The 13744-nt window shown below is 37.5% G+C and overlaps 1 protein-coding gene across 1 annotated transcript; it reads left to right on the top strand.

Annotated features, from left to right (window-relative positions):
• Positions 1 to 1848: 1848 nt before the first annotated feature.
• LOC127410592 (butyrophilin subfamily 1 member A1-like) lies at positions 1849 to 9930 on the top strand. Its single transcript, XM_051645755.1, has 9 exons — positions 1849 to 2026; positions 2137 to 2193; positions 3878 to 4240; positions 4310 to 4603; positions 4817 to 4921; positions 5029 to 5049; positions 5202 to 5243; positions 5754 to 5795; positions 5896 to 9930. The coding sequence occupies exons 2-9, from the start codon at positions 2139 to 2141 to the stop codon at positions 6477 to 6479; spliced, it is 1506 nt and encodes a 501-aa protein (XP_051501715.1). The 5' UTR covers positions 1849 to 2026; positions 2137 to 2138; the 3' UTR covers positions 6480 to 9930.
• The last annotated feature ends 3814 nt before the right edge of the window (positions 9931 to 13744 follow it).

The raw sequence follows: 13744 nt of genomic DNA, 5'->3' as shown, positions 1-13744 counted from the left end.
GAGGAGGAGCTGGAGGTGGAGTGGGTGGAGCCACAGGAGGAGCAGTGGTTTGAGTTTCATGAGGAGGAGCCAGAGGCGGAGTGGGTGGAGTCACAGGAGGTTTAGGGAATTGAGTCTCTGGATGCGGAGCCACAGGGGGTGAAGCAGTAGGCGGCACAGGAGACTATGGAGGAGGAGTATCAGAAGAAGCAGGCGGAGTCATGGAAGACTCAGAGGACGGAGTCATGGAAGACTGTAGTCAGGAGCGCTGGCATTGGCAGTGACAAAGGAACAGCCTCCGTGTCCTTGGGTACTTGCAGTGACAGGGGAATGGCCTCCATGTTCTTGGGCTCTGGCAGTGACAGGGGAACAACCTCCGTGGTCATGAGCACAGGCAATGACAGGGGAACGATCTCCGTGGTCGTGACCACAGGCAGTGATAGGGAAATGACCTTCATGATCGTGAGCATAGGCAGTGATGGGGAACGACCTCCATGGTCGTGAGCACAGGCAGTGATAGGGGAACGACCTCCGTGGTCGTGAGCACAGGCAGTAACTGGGAAGTAGGAGCCTTCTTCTCCTCCTCCTCTTCCGGACGGCCGTGAGCACAGCTTTGGGAGGCTTGATGAAGGAAGGCGGAGCCATGGGAGGCTCGACGAAGGAGAGCTCCAGGATCACTGAGGCTGGGCAGAAAGTAGTCTCTGTTGAAGGGAGCTCAGAGACCACTGGAACCATAGCAGACCCCCAAAAATTCTTCTAGGGCTGGAGCTGGCGTGAAAGCTGGTTCTGGGATGGACACGGCTTCAAACGCTGGCTGTGGGATGGACGAGGCTTGCAAAACTATCTATGGGACAGATGAGGCTTCAAACGTTGGCTCTGGGACAGATGAGACTTCAGACACTGGCTCTGGGACAGACGAGGCTTCAGACCCTGGCTCAGGAACGGATGAGGCTTCAGGAACTAGCTCGTTGACTGTGGCAGGCATGGGCATTGGCTTGTTGACCGTGGCAGGCGTGGGCATTGGCTCATTGACCGTGGCAGGCAGCAGCAGGGGAATGGTCTCTGTCGAGAGGGTTTCCTGGACCACCGGAGCTGTGAGTTGAGCATGGAGTGGAGAAGCCTTATCTTGCCATGAAGGGGCTTGCATCTCCAGTGCTGCCTCACATATTCTCTGCATGTGAGATTCCCCATCTCAGGCAGCTCTGTATTATGATGAGAATTTGATTCATTTGCATCTAGACTGCCCTTTATAATGCCTCTAAACTGCATATTCATTTTGGGGAAATTGCATCTGAAAGACGCAATCTTTAAAAGACAGTGTTAGTAGATCAGCTCAGACCTTTTATTAGCATGCTATCAAGTTTGCACATATTTTTTATTCACGCAAACCTTTAGTAAATTGGGGCCAAAATATATGCAGGGATATTAAGTATTTATTTTCTTATTCGATGTCCAGTGACTGTTTTGTTATTCACGATACCTAAGTGCTTAAATGATTTATGGCTATGATTGTAACGAGTGAATTTTCCGATTCATTCTTGGACTTCAACGAAATTATTTGCACACTTATTTCATTACTATGGACAAATCTAATATATTTCAGTCTGTAACAAACGCGTCTGGTGTTTTTCCACGGCTGTCTAGAAGGTAACCCCCTTCGGCAGCCGAAGTCTCGCGAGAGTCTCATTCGTTGTTACTAAGGTTAGGTTTAGGGTTCTATATAGTCGTAGCGTTAAGGTTAGGGTTAGGTGTAGGGGTAGGGTTTCTGTAGGACTTTAAATAAACTTAAAAAACACAATGTGTTTTCAATGCGGCTCTCGCGAGACTTTATGTAACTGTGTGGTTACCTTCTAGACACTACCTGTTTCCAAGGTGTGCAGAATTAGAAAGTGAAAGTAAATGATGTGAAAATACCAGCGCGTTTATTCTCTGAGATTGGTTTTAATCTTTCAGATATTACTGTATTACAGTATTTAATGTGTTACGGCTGAGTTCATCCACATTAAACAGGATATTTGAATTGATGGAGGACATCTTTTTGTCTGCAGTGAGTTTGTTTACTGAATAAATCTGATCGTTTATATTTCTTTTAGCAGATGTGTTTCTGGAAAAATCCCACATAATTCTTGTTATTTGAGTCTGTTGTTATTTTCACAGGTATGATATCGGTTATAATTGTCGGGTTTCTGCTGATTCTCCTCATAGAAGCTTCTGGTAAGAATAAACATCACAGAAACACGTTTGTCTGGATTTTATGAGTAACTAAATATAGAATTAAAGCATTATTATGATATAAATATTTATAGAATAACTGAAATATGTCTACTTTGTGTTTACAATTGTTGCACCAGATAATTTATGGATTATGTTTTCCATATATATATATATATATTGTAATGTTGGACATTTGTAATGTGACTCACCTACAATAAACTATTACAGGATCATAAATTTCAGGTCTAAAGTGCAAATAATATAATTACCATAATTCACAATGGAGTATTCAATCCAAAGTGTTTGTAACGTGTAGAAATATCATGTTTAGAATCAGTATATGAGTAGTGATATGACTCATGTACAGTAGTGAAATACAGTTGAAGTCAGAAGTTCACATACACCTCAGCCAGATACATTTAAACTCAGTTTTCCACAATTCCTGACATTTAATCGTAGAAAACATTCCCTGTCTTAGGTCAGTTAGGATCACTACTTTATTTTAAGAATGTGAAATGTCAGAATAATTGTAGAGAGAATGATTTATTTCAGCTTTTATTTCTTTCATCACATTCCCAGTGGGTCAGAAGTTTACATACACTTTGTTAGTATTTGGTAGCATTGCCTTTAAATTGTTTAACTTGGGTCAAATGTTTTGGGTATCCTTCCACAAGCTTCTCACAATAAGTTGTTGGAATTTTGTCCCATTCCTCCAGACAGAACTGGTGTAACTGAGTCAGGTTTGTAGGTCTCTTTGCTCACACACGCTTTTTCAGTTCTGCCCACAAATTGTCTATCAGATAGAGGTCAGGGCTTTGTGATGGCCACTCCAATACCTTGACTTTGTTGTCCTTAAGCCATTTTGCCACAACTTTGGAGGTATGCTTGGGGTCATTGTCCATTTGGAAGATCCATTTGCAACCGAGCTTTAACTTCATGGCTGATGTCTTGAGATGTTGCTTCAATATATCCACATAATTTTCCTTCCTCATGATGCCATCTATTTTGTGAAGTGCACCTTCTGTTGTTCTGGGATTGGTTTGCACTTTTTGCACCAAACTACGTTCATCTCTAGGAGACAGAATGTGTCTCCTTCCTGAGCGGTATGATGGCTGTGTGGTCCCATGGTGTTTATACTTGCGTACTATTGTTTGTACAGATGAACGTGGTACATTCAGGCATTTGGAAATTACTCCCAAGGATGAACCAGACTTGTGGAGAGCCACAATTGTTTTTTCTGAGGTGTTGGCTGATTTCTTTTGATTTTCCCATGATGTCAAGCAAAGAGGCACTGAGTTTGAAGGTAAGCCTTAAAATACATCCACAGGTACACCTCCAATTCAGTACACCTCCTATCAGAAATTAATTGGCTAATTGTCTAAAGGCTTGACACCATTTTCTGGAATTTTCCAAGCTGTTTAAAGGCACAGTTAACTTAGTGTATGTAAATTTCTGACCCACTGGAATTGTGATATAGTCAATTAAAAGTGAAACAATCGGTCTGTAAACAATTGTTGGAAAAATGACTCGTGTCATGCACAAACTATAGTTTGTTAATATTAAATCTATGGAGTGGATAAAAAATTTTTTTTAATGGCTTCAACCTAAGTGTATGTAAACATGTGACTTCAACTGTATATTAAGACTGATACAGAATATATAATTTAATCTGTCTCTCTGTCAGTGTCGTTGGTTGTTGTAGTACCTGAAGATGAGATAGCGGGTCAGGTGGGATCTACAGTCACTCTCCCCTGCTGGATCGCTCCTCCTCAGAATGCTGAAGGTCTGGAGATTCGCTGGTATCGTCCAGAACACTTCAACACTCCTGTTCTCTTCTATCGTGATGGGAAGATCCAGGACATCCAGGAGGAACATTACAGGAACCGGAGTTCTCTGGGCCTGCGCTCAGCACAGTCTGGAGGACTGAAGGATGGAGATGTTTCTCTGCGGCTTGACAAACTTACAGCTCAGGATGAAGGTGTTTTTCATCTTTATCTCAAAGGAGATAGCACATTTGATGGCCAAGTCATGACTCTCAACATCACTGGTGAGTCTGCTTTATATTTTATGACATCATTTGATGGATTTCTGAAAGTTAAACTTCTCTCTCTCTCAGCTTTAGGATCCATACCTGTCCTGTCCCAGAGAGCTGTATCTGGAGATAAGGTGAACATGAGCTGTAGATCCAGTGGCTGGTTTCCAGAGCCAAACGTCAGGTGGATGTCAGATGACAGAAGACTTCTCTCTCCTGGACAAGTGTCTGTCAGTCGTGCAGCAGATGGGATGTTCTCTGTCCAGAGCTGGACGATCGTCTCTCCCTCTGATACTCAACTCATCTCCTGTTTACTGGCACTCAACACTGGACAACACAGAGAAGGACGGATTGACATCACTGACATCATCTCTTTAGGTTACACAACATCACCAGGTTTCATCTGCATGAATGAGAGTAAAGTTGCTGTTTAAGCTGTTACGTTCCCATCTGAGGACAGAATATGAGTGGGAATCAGCAGGGATCAATACATAATTATATTGATATCTGAGTTGTAATATGAATGTGAAAAATGTTACAAAAAATATTGATTCTTGAAGGTGCTTAAACTCATCTGTTTTTCTCTTTCAGAGGTCACATCCGGTCCATGGAAGGCACTTTTTATCATCTTTCTCATTTGTGCTCTGTTGGGTTTGGCTGCTTTTATCGTATACAAATACAGAGAGAAATTAACAGGTAGGGTCTGATTGAAAGATTTGAAAAGATTTTAGAGACTTCACAAAACAATTCATTACATAATCAATACCTCATGTGCTAATAGTTTTTTTTAATCTTTTGAGCAGTGAAGAAGCCATCTGAACAACGTAAGTTATCAACACTCACACACGTCAAAAAAAGTTTATAAAAAAGTACATATTGACTGATATATTTCAAACTGGAAACATTATGAAAAGTTTGGAAGAGCATTTTGAGAATTCATAATGACACTGTCATATGTAATGGTCTTTTATTTTAGCTTGTGAGGATGGAGCTATGGGGAATATGAGAGAAGAAAATGGTATGATGAAACTTCAAGTTGTTTGTTCTTTGAAATAATTTGATAAGAAATTGTTAAACATGTAAGAGTATAATGTTGGAGAAACCCAAACTGTATAAAAGAAAAAATGAAGAGACACAGAAAAGCTTGTGGTAACACACTTTTAAGAAAGTAAATGTAGTGGTGAACATTGATTCATCAGTACATTCCGGATATTTGATAAGATCATTTCCAAATGGTCCAGTAATTATTGATAACACAGTACTGTATATATAATTTCTTGTAAATGTTTACTGGGATCATAATGTGAATATAATCAAATGTACAACTTCAATATGGGAAACTCGACCATAAAGAACATTTTTATAGTTGAATAATTTTCTTTGTTGATGTTTCAGCAGAAAAACAGACACTTCCACTGTCAGATAATAACACACTTTACTGTTATATTAAACTAATTTTAGTTATATTGAGAACTGTAGATCCCATTAATATTAACAGTATTTTTCTCTAAAAACATTTTCATTTCAGTTGTGTTGAACATCAATATGGAAGAACTGAGAAAAGATGCAGGTGTGATATTTCTGTTAATATACTGTATATATTTAATCACACAAATGAGTTTCAGATGAAGAATGATTGTTGTTTTACATGTATTTATTTTTCCTCACAGTTAATATCACTCTCGACCGTGAGACTGCTCATCCAGGTCTGATGATTAATAAAGATCTCAAAATAGTGAGAGATGCTTCAGGATATGTGCAGAAGAACGAGGGATTTCCATATGAATTATGTGTATGTGGAGCACAAAAATTCAGTTCTGGTCGTCATTATTGGGAGGTTGATTTGGCACAAAACAATTTCCCTCCCAAAGATTACTGGTTAATTGGTGTGCAGAAAGATGGTAATTGTTCTTCAACAGACAAAAGTCGTTTAACTCCATCAGATGGTTTCTGGTTCTTGTGTTCAGATGGTGCAAATGGTTTTCACACTAACACTGATCCACAGATAACTCTGTCACTGTCCTCCAGACCTGAGCGATTGGGTGTTCTGTTAGATTATGACAACGCTCGACTGTCTTTTTACAACGCTAAACACTGTCAACATCTCCTGACCATCAACACCAAATTCTCTGGAGTACTTGTTCCTCTATTTAATCCAGGTGTAGGAGATAAGAGCAGTCTTAAAATACTGGATGTTTCAGTCGAATCACCTGATTCTAGTCAGCCATTACTGGGTAATTACTCAGAAGCTTGACTGAATCCACTCACTAATTCTTGAGTACAAAACAAGCTACAAGTAGAGAATATACTCAATATTTCAATATTTATATTGTATGGGATATTTCTTGATATTTGCTCTGATAGGGCTATGGGAAACAGGAAGTAAATCACAATCACATGAACAATGGTGAGTGTGACACGGAGGTTTTCTTTTTTTTCTAAATATTTAATTTCTGCTCCATTGATGGTTAGGTATAGGGTTGGGGTTTGGGCACCATTGGGTTACCTTTACTGGTAAATGTACTTTATCACATGTGATATTCACACATGCAACGAATTTCTGTGATTTTTGTGTTTTGCTAGTACCATTCACACATTCTGAACATGTGTGGTCGGTAATGTTGGAGATGTTTTCAGTTTTTGGGCAAATGTTTACATTTATGCAGTTGCTCGAGACTCAACAACATCGTATATGACGACTTTAAATAAGAGAACAAAATTCTGTCGCTAGCATCCGAAGGCGAGACGTACGGTGAACATATATCGCTATAAAGAGGTCTGTGCCTTCCCGAAGGAGACTGGCGAGCTGTCGGCAGATTTCTTCATCCGCTCGGCTTGTACATGAGTGTCTATAAAATACAATTAAGCGCAATTATTTTCATCAAATCGTATTTGTAACGCAAGTAAGAACAGAAATAGTTCATCACTTCATAACAGGAAAATGTGATTGTGATTATTGTGATGGGTCACATCAACACTGCTCAGTAGCACCTCTATATGTGCTTTGCAGTGACACTGAATGGATTTCAAAAACAGAAAAATGTGAATAATTTAGTTTAATATTTCATATACATCACTGTTCCATTATAAGTGCTCTTGGTGAGTGAAATCCTTTATTTACATGTACAGCCTAATCATGCATACCATAGAGCACAAATTATGATTAAAATGTGCATAATATTAAACGTACAATAGTTCAATTAACATCTAGACTTTTTTATTATCATTACAGCAATGCGGCCCGCGGCACCTTATTTTTCTGAATTTGACCCACAACCGAAAACATTTTGACACCCCTGGGGCAGGTAATAATATACACAGTTAAAATCACTTTTGGTGCCAATCTGTGTATATTTCACCCCGAAACAGGAACTCACATGTACATAGTGTATCCTCTGATCTGTAGAGTGGCTTTTTCTGTCTAAAAGACGTCATTTTGTATTCAGTTTTAATCATTTTAATTATATTTAGTATCTTTTCAGTGATAATCTCAAATAAACATCCATACGCCTCTCTCTCTCTCCATACAGATATTTATGTATGATTATATCTACACATCGGCACTGAATAGTGTGTCATGCAATACTCCAATGAAAATTATTTGAAGCAAATGCATGTAAACATTTTTCTAATTCCATACATGTAGATTTTAAGCTCATATTAATTGAAGCAACTACATGAATTATTTGGCTCATTCTATGTGCCGTTACTCACTTTCAGAAAAACATCAGCTGTGATGTACACAATTTCTATAGTAAACCATACATGTTTTGAAACATTTATCTGTAACTTGGAATTGTAAAAATGACAATTCATATTTTACTTTTTACAGCATGAAAATATGCATGCAGCTGACTAGAGACATTTCATAATAATAATAATAATAATAAAGAAAATATCTGAAATCTATTTGTTATAAAATAAAGTATATATGTGAGATTAATTGAAAAAAGTAAAAAGTTAATACATTTTTATAATTTACATAAAAAATCAATTGTTAGTCAATGGAAAAAATTAATGGGATTTTTGTGCTCTATTACATTTGATGCATTATATAGTACATATTATACATCCAGTCCTTGAAATATTAATGTCATGAGTTTTGAATGCAGCCCAATGAATGATTCTGCTTTTTCGTGCATTAAGCACCATCTTCAGGAAGACACCTTAAAAACTGAACGATTGTGTGCAGGATTTTAAGATGCTGGTATAACTCCCAATAAATGCGTCATTTTGCACATTGGACAAGAGCATCAGGATTAGAAATAATGTTTTGTAAAGAGTAAAGATGCTTTTTTGTCATGGTTTGGCAAACCTCAGAGATAGCACACCAGTATTACACAGGTGAATAAAGATAAACTATAATAAATTAGATACAAAAATATACAGTACTGTGCAAAAGTGAGAGGTTGTTGTAAATATGTATATTGCCCATGGATCATTGATATAATGGAGGTAGATAGATATATTGGTATTAGTGCCATATCAGAGGGTGGTGATGGGGTGACGAGTGATGGCAGCTACAACACTAGGAAAGAAGCTGTGCTTTAGTCTGTTTGGGCTTTGTACCTCTTCCCCGATTGCAGAGGGATAAACAGACTGTCCTGGGTGGGTGTGGTCCTTGCATAAACCGTGTCCAGGTCTGGCAGCTCAGATCCTATGATCCGCTGTGCTGATTTCCCTACACGAAGCAATCTCTGCGGTTTTCCCCGGTGCAGCTGGCATACCACACCGTGGTGCAGTGGGAGAGGATGCTATCTATGGTGCTGTGGTAGAAGTTCACCAGGAGCTGTGTGGTTAGTTTGGCCTGCTTGAGTTTTCTCAAGAAGAATAGCCTCTGTTGTTCTTTTTTCACCAGGTGGGAGGTGTTGAGAGACCATGAGAGATCTTTTGTTATGTAGACTCTATGGAACTTGATGTCGTTCACACTCTCAACCTTCTCTCCGTTTAAGTGGAGGGGGAGATGTGTGATCTTCCTTGTTCTCCTGAAGTCTACAATGATCTCCTTGGTTTTAGTGGTGTTCAGGACCAGGTTGTTGTCCGTACACCACAACTGACTGACTTTGTCAATAAAATAAGGCATTTGTGATCAAGAAAAGAGTCATGAATTGTATGTTAAGCATAAAGCCTAGTTTGTTCAGTATGTGACAAATGTAAGTACATATAAATAAGCAATATAAGAAAATATTATGTTGGAGTGAGGGGAGTTGGAAAGCAGAAAGTGGGTGAAAATGTCACTGTTCGAATGTTTTCTTCTCCCCATAATTTGTCATCTTGTGATGTCATTTTGCACATGTAAATTGTTATCTAACCCTTTGTTTAGATTTCCATTTTTTAATGCTGGATAATACATTTTACAGAATGTCATTTTATGTCCCTTGGATATTGTTTACTCGAGGTAAATCTTGAAAAAGAAACATTTTATTTAGACCCATTAGTCACATTGAATATCGGTGCATATTATCCAAGTTTTTATGGCAGATCTTTTCCTCCTAACCATGCAGTGGTCAGTTCTTAATTTGTTTATTCTTGATAAATTCTTAAAACAAAGGCTAATATTTAATATTATGGGGCAGAGAAATACTGTTAGTAATTATACTTGTCATATGACCATATTACCAGACTGATTTTCTCACATTTTCTTAATACCAACATTTTAAATATTATCCTTGCTATATCTCCCTACTAACTTTCAAACCAAACCTACACCCTGGATACGTCCATTTATAAGAATGAAATGCTGACAGAATAGAAGTCCTTGTACTGATAATTAATAAATGCACTGAACAAGAAATCTGTAGTTGTCTCAACTAGACTTTATTCGACTAAACAAAGCAATTTTACAGAGTACAATTATTAATATTTAATAGTGGAATTCCTGGTAAACAACTACATTACCCATGATTCAGCAGAGAAAACTAATCAGAGAGTACTATTAACAAAGCCACAAAACTATGCAATGGGAGAAAAGGTGCCTCAGGTTGTTCCTGGCAGGGTACTCAGTCTACAGACTCCATATGGTTAGGATTAGTGATGGGGGCCCCTGCTGCCTGCCAGGAACAAACCAAGGCACCTCTAAACAAAGGGCACAAGACTAAGCAAACCAAGTCAGTCTCCCTTCACCCTTAAACTACTTATATTATTCTCACATGTTCCAAAGGAGCAATGAAGTTGTCTTTCACTTTAAAGTGTTGTTTTGTAAAATTACAATCTCACTCTGACTTTACAGACTTTACAGTGTCTTATTAAAATAACACAGAAACAGCAATATGCATTTCAAAACCAGTTATTCAAGAAACAAACTTTTCCTTTTAAATTTGGCACAACAGAATGATTAAAATGTGTTCATCTGTCAGATCTGCTGTGCTTAGGAATGAATAATCAAAGTTGAGTTCATTATAAAGCACTTGAAACACTTCTGTGTCGACCAAAGTGAAGCACAATTAACATTATATTAAACAAGACAAACTTAATAACAACTCAAAACAACTCAAACAAATTATAAGACATTTTTAATAATAATAAGAAGAAGAATAATAAACATAAATGTATACAAATAAAAACATGAATTTGCATTTGTCCAACACACAATGTACATTATGTTGTCCAAAGGTCAAAGAGAACAAGTTTTAGTTACACATTTCATATATAACATGAACTTACATTTAAAACATATTCAAAAATGAAACTCAATTACAAAGAAAAATATTCATTCTATATTAATAATTTTCTCTTCTTTCTCATTCAATTCAAGGTCACATTATGGTTGAAGATTTTATTGTAGAATTAAAAAATAAGCATATTATCCATTGACTGGCATCTCTTTTGTCAGAAAGAAATAAGATCCAGTAACACCACTGACAAGTGGTTTTTCAAGAAGGGAAGTATTATAATAAATACTACCATCGACCTTAACGTCACTTAATTATCAGTAATTACAAAGACACAACTTTAAAGGTGCTGTAAGTGATTTTAACTGTTCTACTTCCACAAGACTGAGCTGTTGAATTAGCCACACCTCCTCTTTCCAACACCCCGCCCTCCAAAGATACCAAATTATCTTTATTGAGACCGACATCATGCAGAAACGGTTGTTAAAAACAACAGCAGTAAAATAGCGCCCTCAACTGACAACTGTTATAAACAACATGGCATAAAAATGGCATTAAGCCTCAATAATTCACTGCAACTACAATACTATGAGAACGTTCAGAATGATTGACAGGTAGAAAGCGTCATTGTCCGTGGACACATTTTTGTTTGTTGTTTACAGAGTCTAGAGCTGTCACAGACACTGATGAGATATCTCACAACATTAACTTCATTAATATCCTTCAGGGAGTATGACATTTTTTATATACATTTCCATGAAAACAAATCAGGGCTCGAGCTGAGGGGGGATGCGAGGGGATGCTATCCCGCTTGTTGCAAGAAATACCAAAAAGCATCCCCCTTGTAAACCCACCATCCCCTTTAGATCAACTGTGTCATGTATTACTTAGAACTAATCATACAAGTAAAATATTTAATTCTCTACATTTGAGAAGTAACTGCGATTAACAGGTCAAAATTTGAGTTTGACGTGTGAGGTTGCCAGATTTCTATAGGTGAAATCCTCCAATCAAATCTTGACATTTTGGAAATATTCTGCCAGGGTGACACTTTAGTCACACAATCTGGCAACCGTAAGCATACAAGCTCTCTCTCCACTGCGAAAAGATGCTGGTTTTCTGAAAACAACATGTCGGCGTTTGCTCACATGAAACTTGCGCCACTGAAGGTAATGCACGATTTCAAAAGTAGCAATGAAACAATTGAAATGATTAATATTTTTTAAAATGCTTTTGTCCACCGAATCAAAGTCGTGGTGTAACCAACATGTAGGTAGTTGTTTTGTTGTTTATGTTGACCATAAAAACCATAAAACAGAGCACAACACCTTTAGACCCTCAAGACTGAGCGTGAAGTTTTAAAAAACATCTGATATTTATTCTGACATATTTTAAGTCACGTGGTGTAACCCTGTGAAAAATTCTTTACATTTTGGACTAAAAAAATCATAATATTTATAAAAAATATTTTTTAACTTGAAAATGTTTTTTGAAAATTAATATGAGCTTAAAATCTGCATGTATGGAATTAGAAAAACGTTTACATGCATTTGCTTCAAATAATTTTCATTGGAATATTGCATGACACACTATTCAGTGCCGATGTGTAGATATAATCATACATAAATATCTGTATGGAGAGAGAGAGAGGCGTATGGATGTTTATTTGAGATTATCACTGAAAAGATACTAAATATAATTAAAATGATTAAAACTGAATACAAAATGACGTCTTTTAGACAGAAAAAGCCACTCTACAGATCAGAGGATACACTATGTACATGTGAGTTCCTGTTTCGGGGTGAAATATACACAGATTGGCACCAAAAGTGATTTTAACTGTGTATATTATTACCTGCCCCAGGGGTGTCAAAATGTTTTCGGTTGTGGGTCAAATTCAGAAAAATAAGGTGCCGCGGGCCGCATTGCTGTAATGATAATAAAAAAGTCTAGATGTTAATTGAACTATTGTACGTTTAATATTATGCACATTTTAATCATAATTTGTGCTCTATGGTATGCATGATTAGACTGTACATGTAAATAAAGGATAGGCTATTTCACTCACCAAGAGCACTTATAATGGAACAGTGATGTATATGAAATATTAAACTAAATTATTCACATTTTTCTGTTTTTGAAATCCATTCAGTGTCACTGCAAAGCACATATAGAGGTGCTACTGAGCAGTGTTGATGTGACCCATCACAATAATCACAATCACATTTTCCTGTTATGAAGTGATGAACTATTTCTGTTCTTACTTGCGTTACAAATACGATTTGATGAAAATAATTGCGCTTAATTGTATTTTATAGACACTCATGTACAAGCCGAGTGGATGAAGAAATCTCCCGAAAGCTCGCCAGTCTCCTTCGGGAAGGCACAGACCTCTTTATAGCGATATATGTTCACCGTACGTCTCGCCTTCGGATGCTAGCGACAGAATTTTGTTCTCTTATTTAAAGTCATCATATATGATGTTGTTGAGTCTCGAGCAACTGCATAAATGTAAACATTTGCCCAAAAACTGAAAACATCTCCAACATTACCGACCACACATGTTCAGAATTCAGATACGAAATACTACGCTTCACGTTTTCAAACAAGAAGCCAACATTTCCAATAAATGATGTCACAGAGTGTAACGGCATTAGGTGCGGATGTGTGAATGGTACTAGCAAAACACAAAAAACACAGAAATTCGTTGCATGTGTGAATATCACATGTGATAAAGTACATTTACCAGTAAAGGTAACCCAATGGTGCCCAAACCCCAACCCTATACCTAACCGTCAATGGAGTAGAAATTAAATATTTAGAAAAAAAAGAAAACCTCCGTGCCACACTCACCATTGTTCATGTGATTGTGATTTACTTCCTGTTTCCCATAGCCCTATCAGAGCAA

Source organism: Myxocyprinus asiaticus, chromosome 2, assembly GCF_019703515.2.
Source record: "Myxocyprinus asiaticus isolate MX2 ecotype Aquarium Trade chromosome 2, UBuf_Myxa_2, whole genome shotgun sequence".
In the NCBI taxonomy this organism is placed as follows: Eukaryota; Metazoa; Chordata; class Actinopteri; order Cypriniformes; family Catostomidae; genus Myxocyprinus; species Myxocyprinus asiaticus.
The sequence above is the reverse complement of the archived record's forward strand: the minus strand, read 5'-3'. Positions and strand labels throughout refer to the sequence as shown.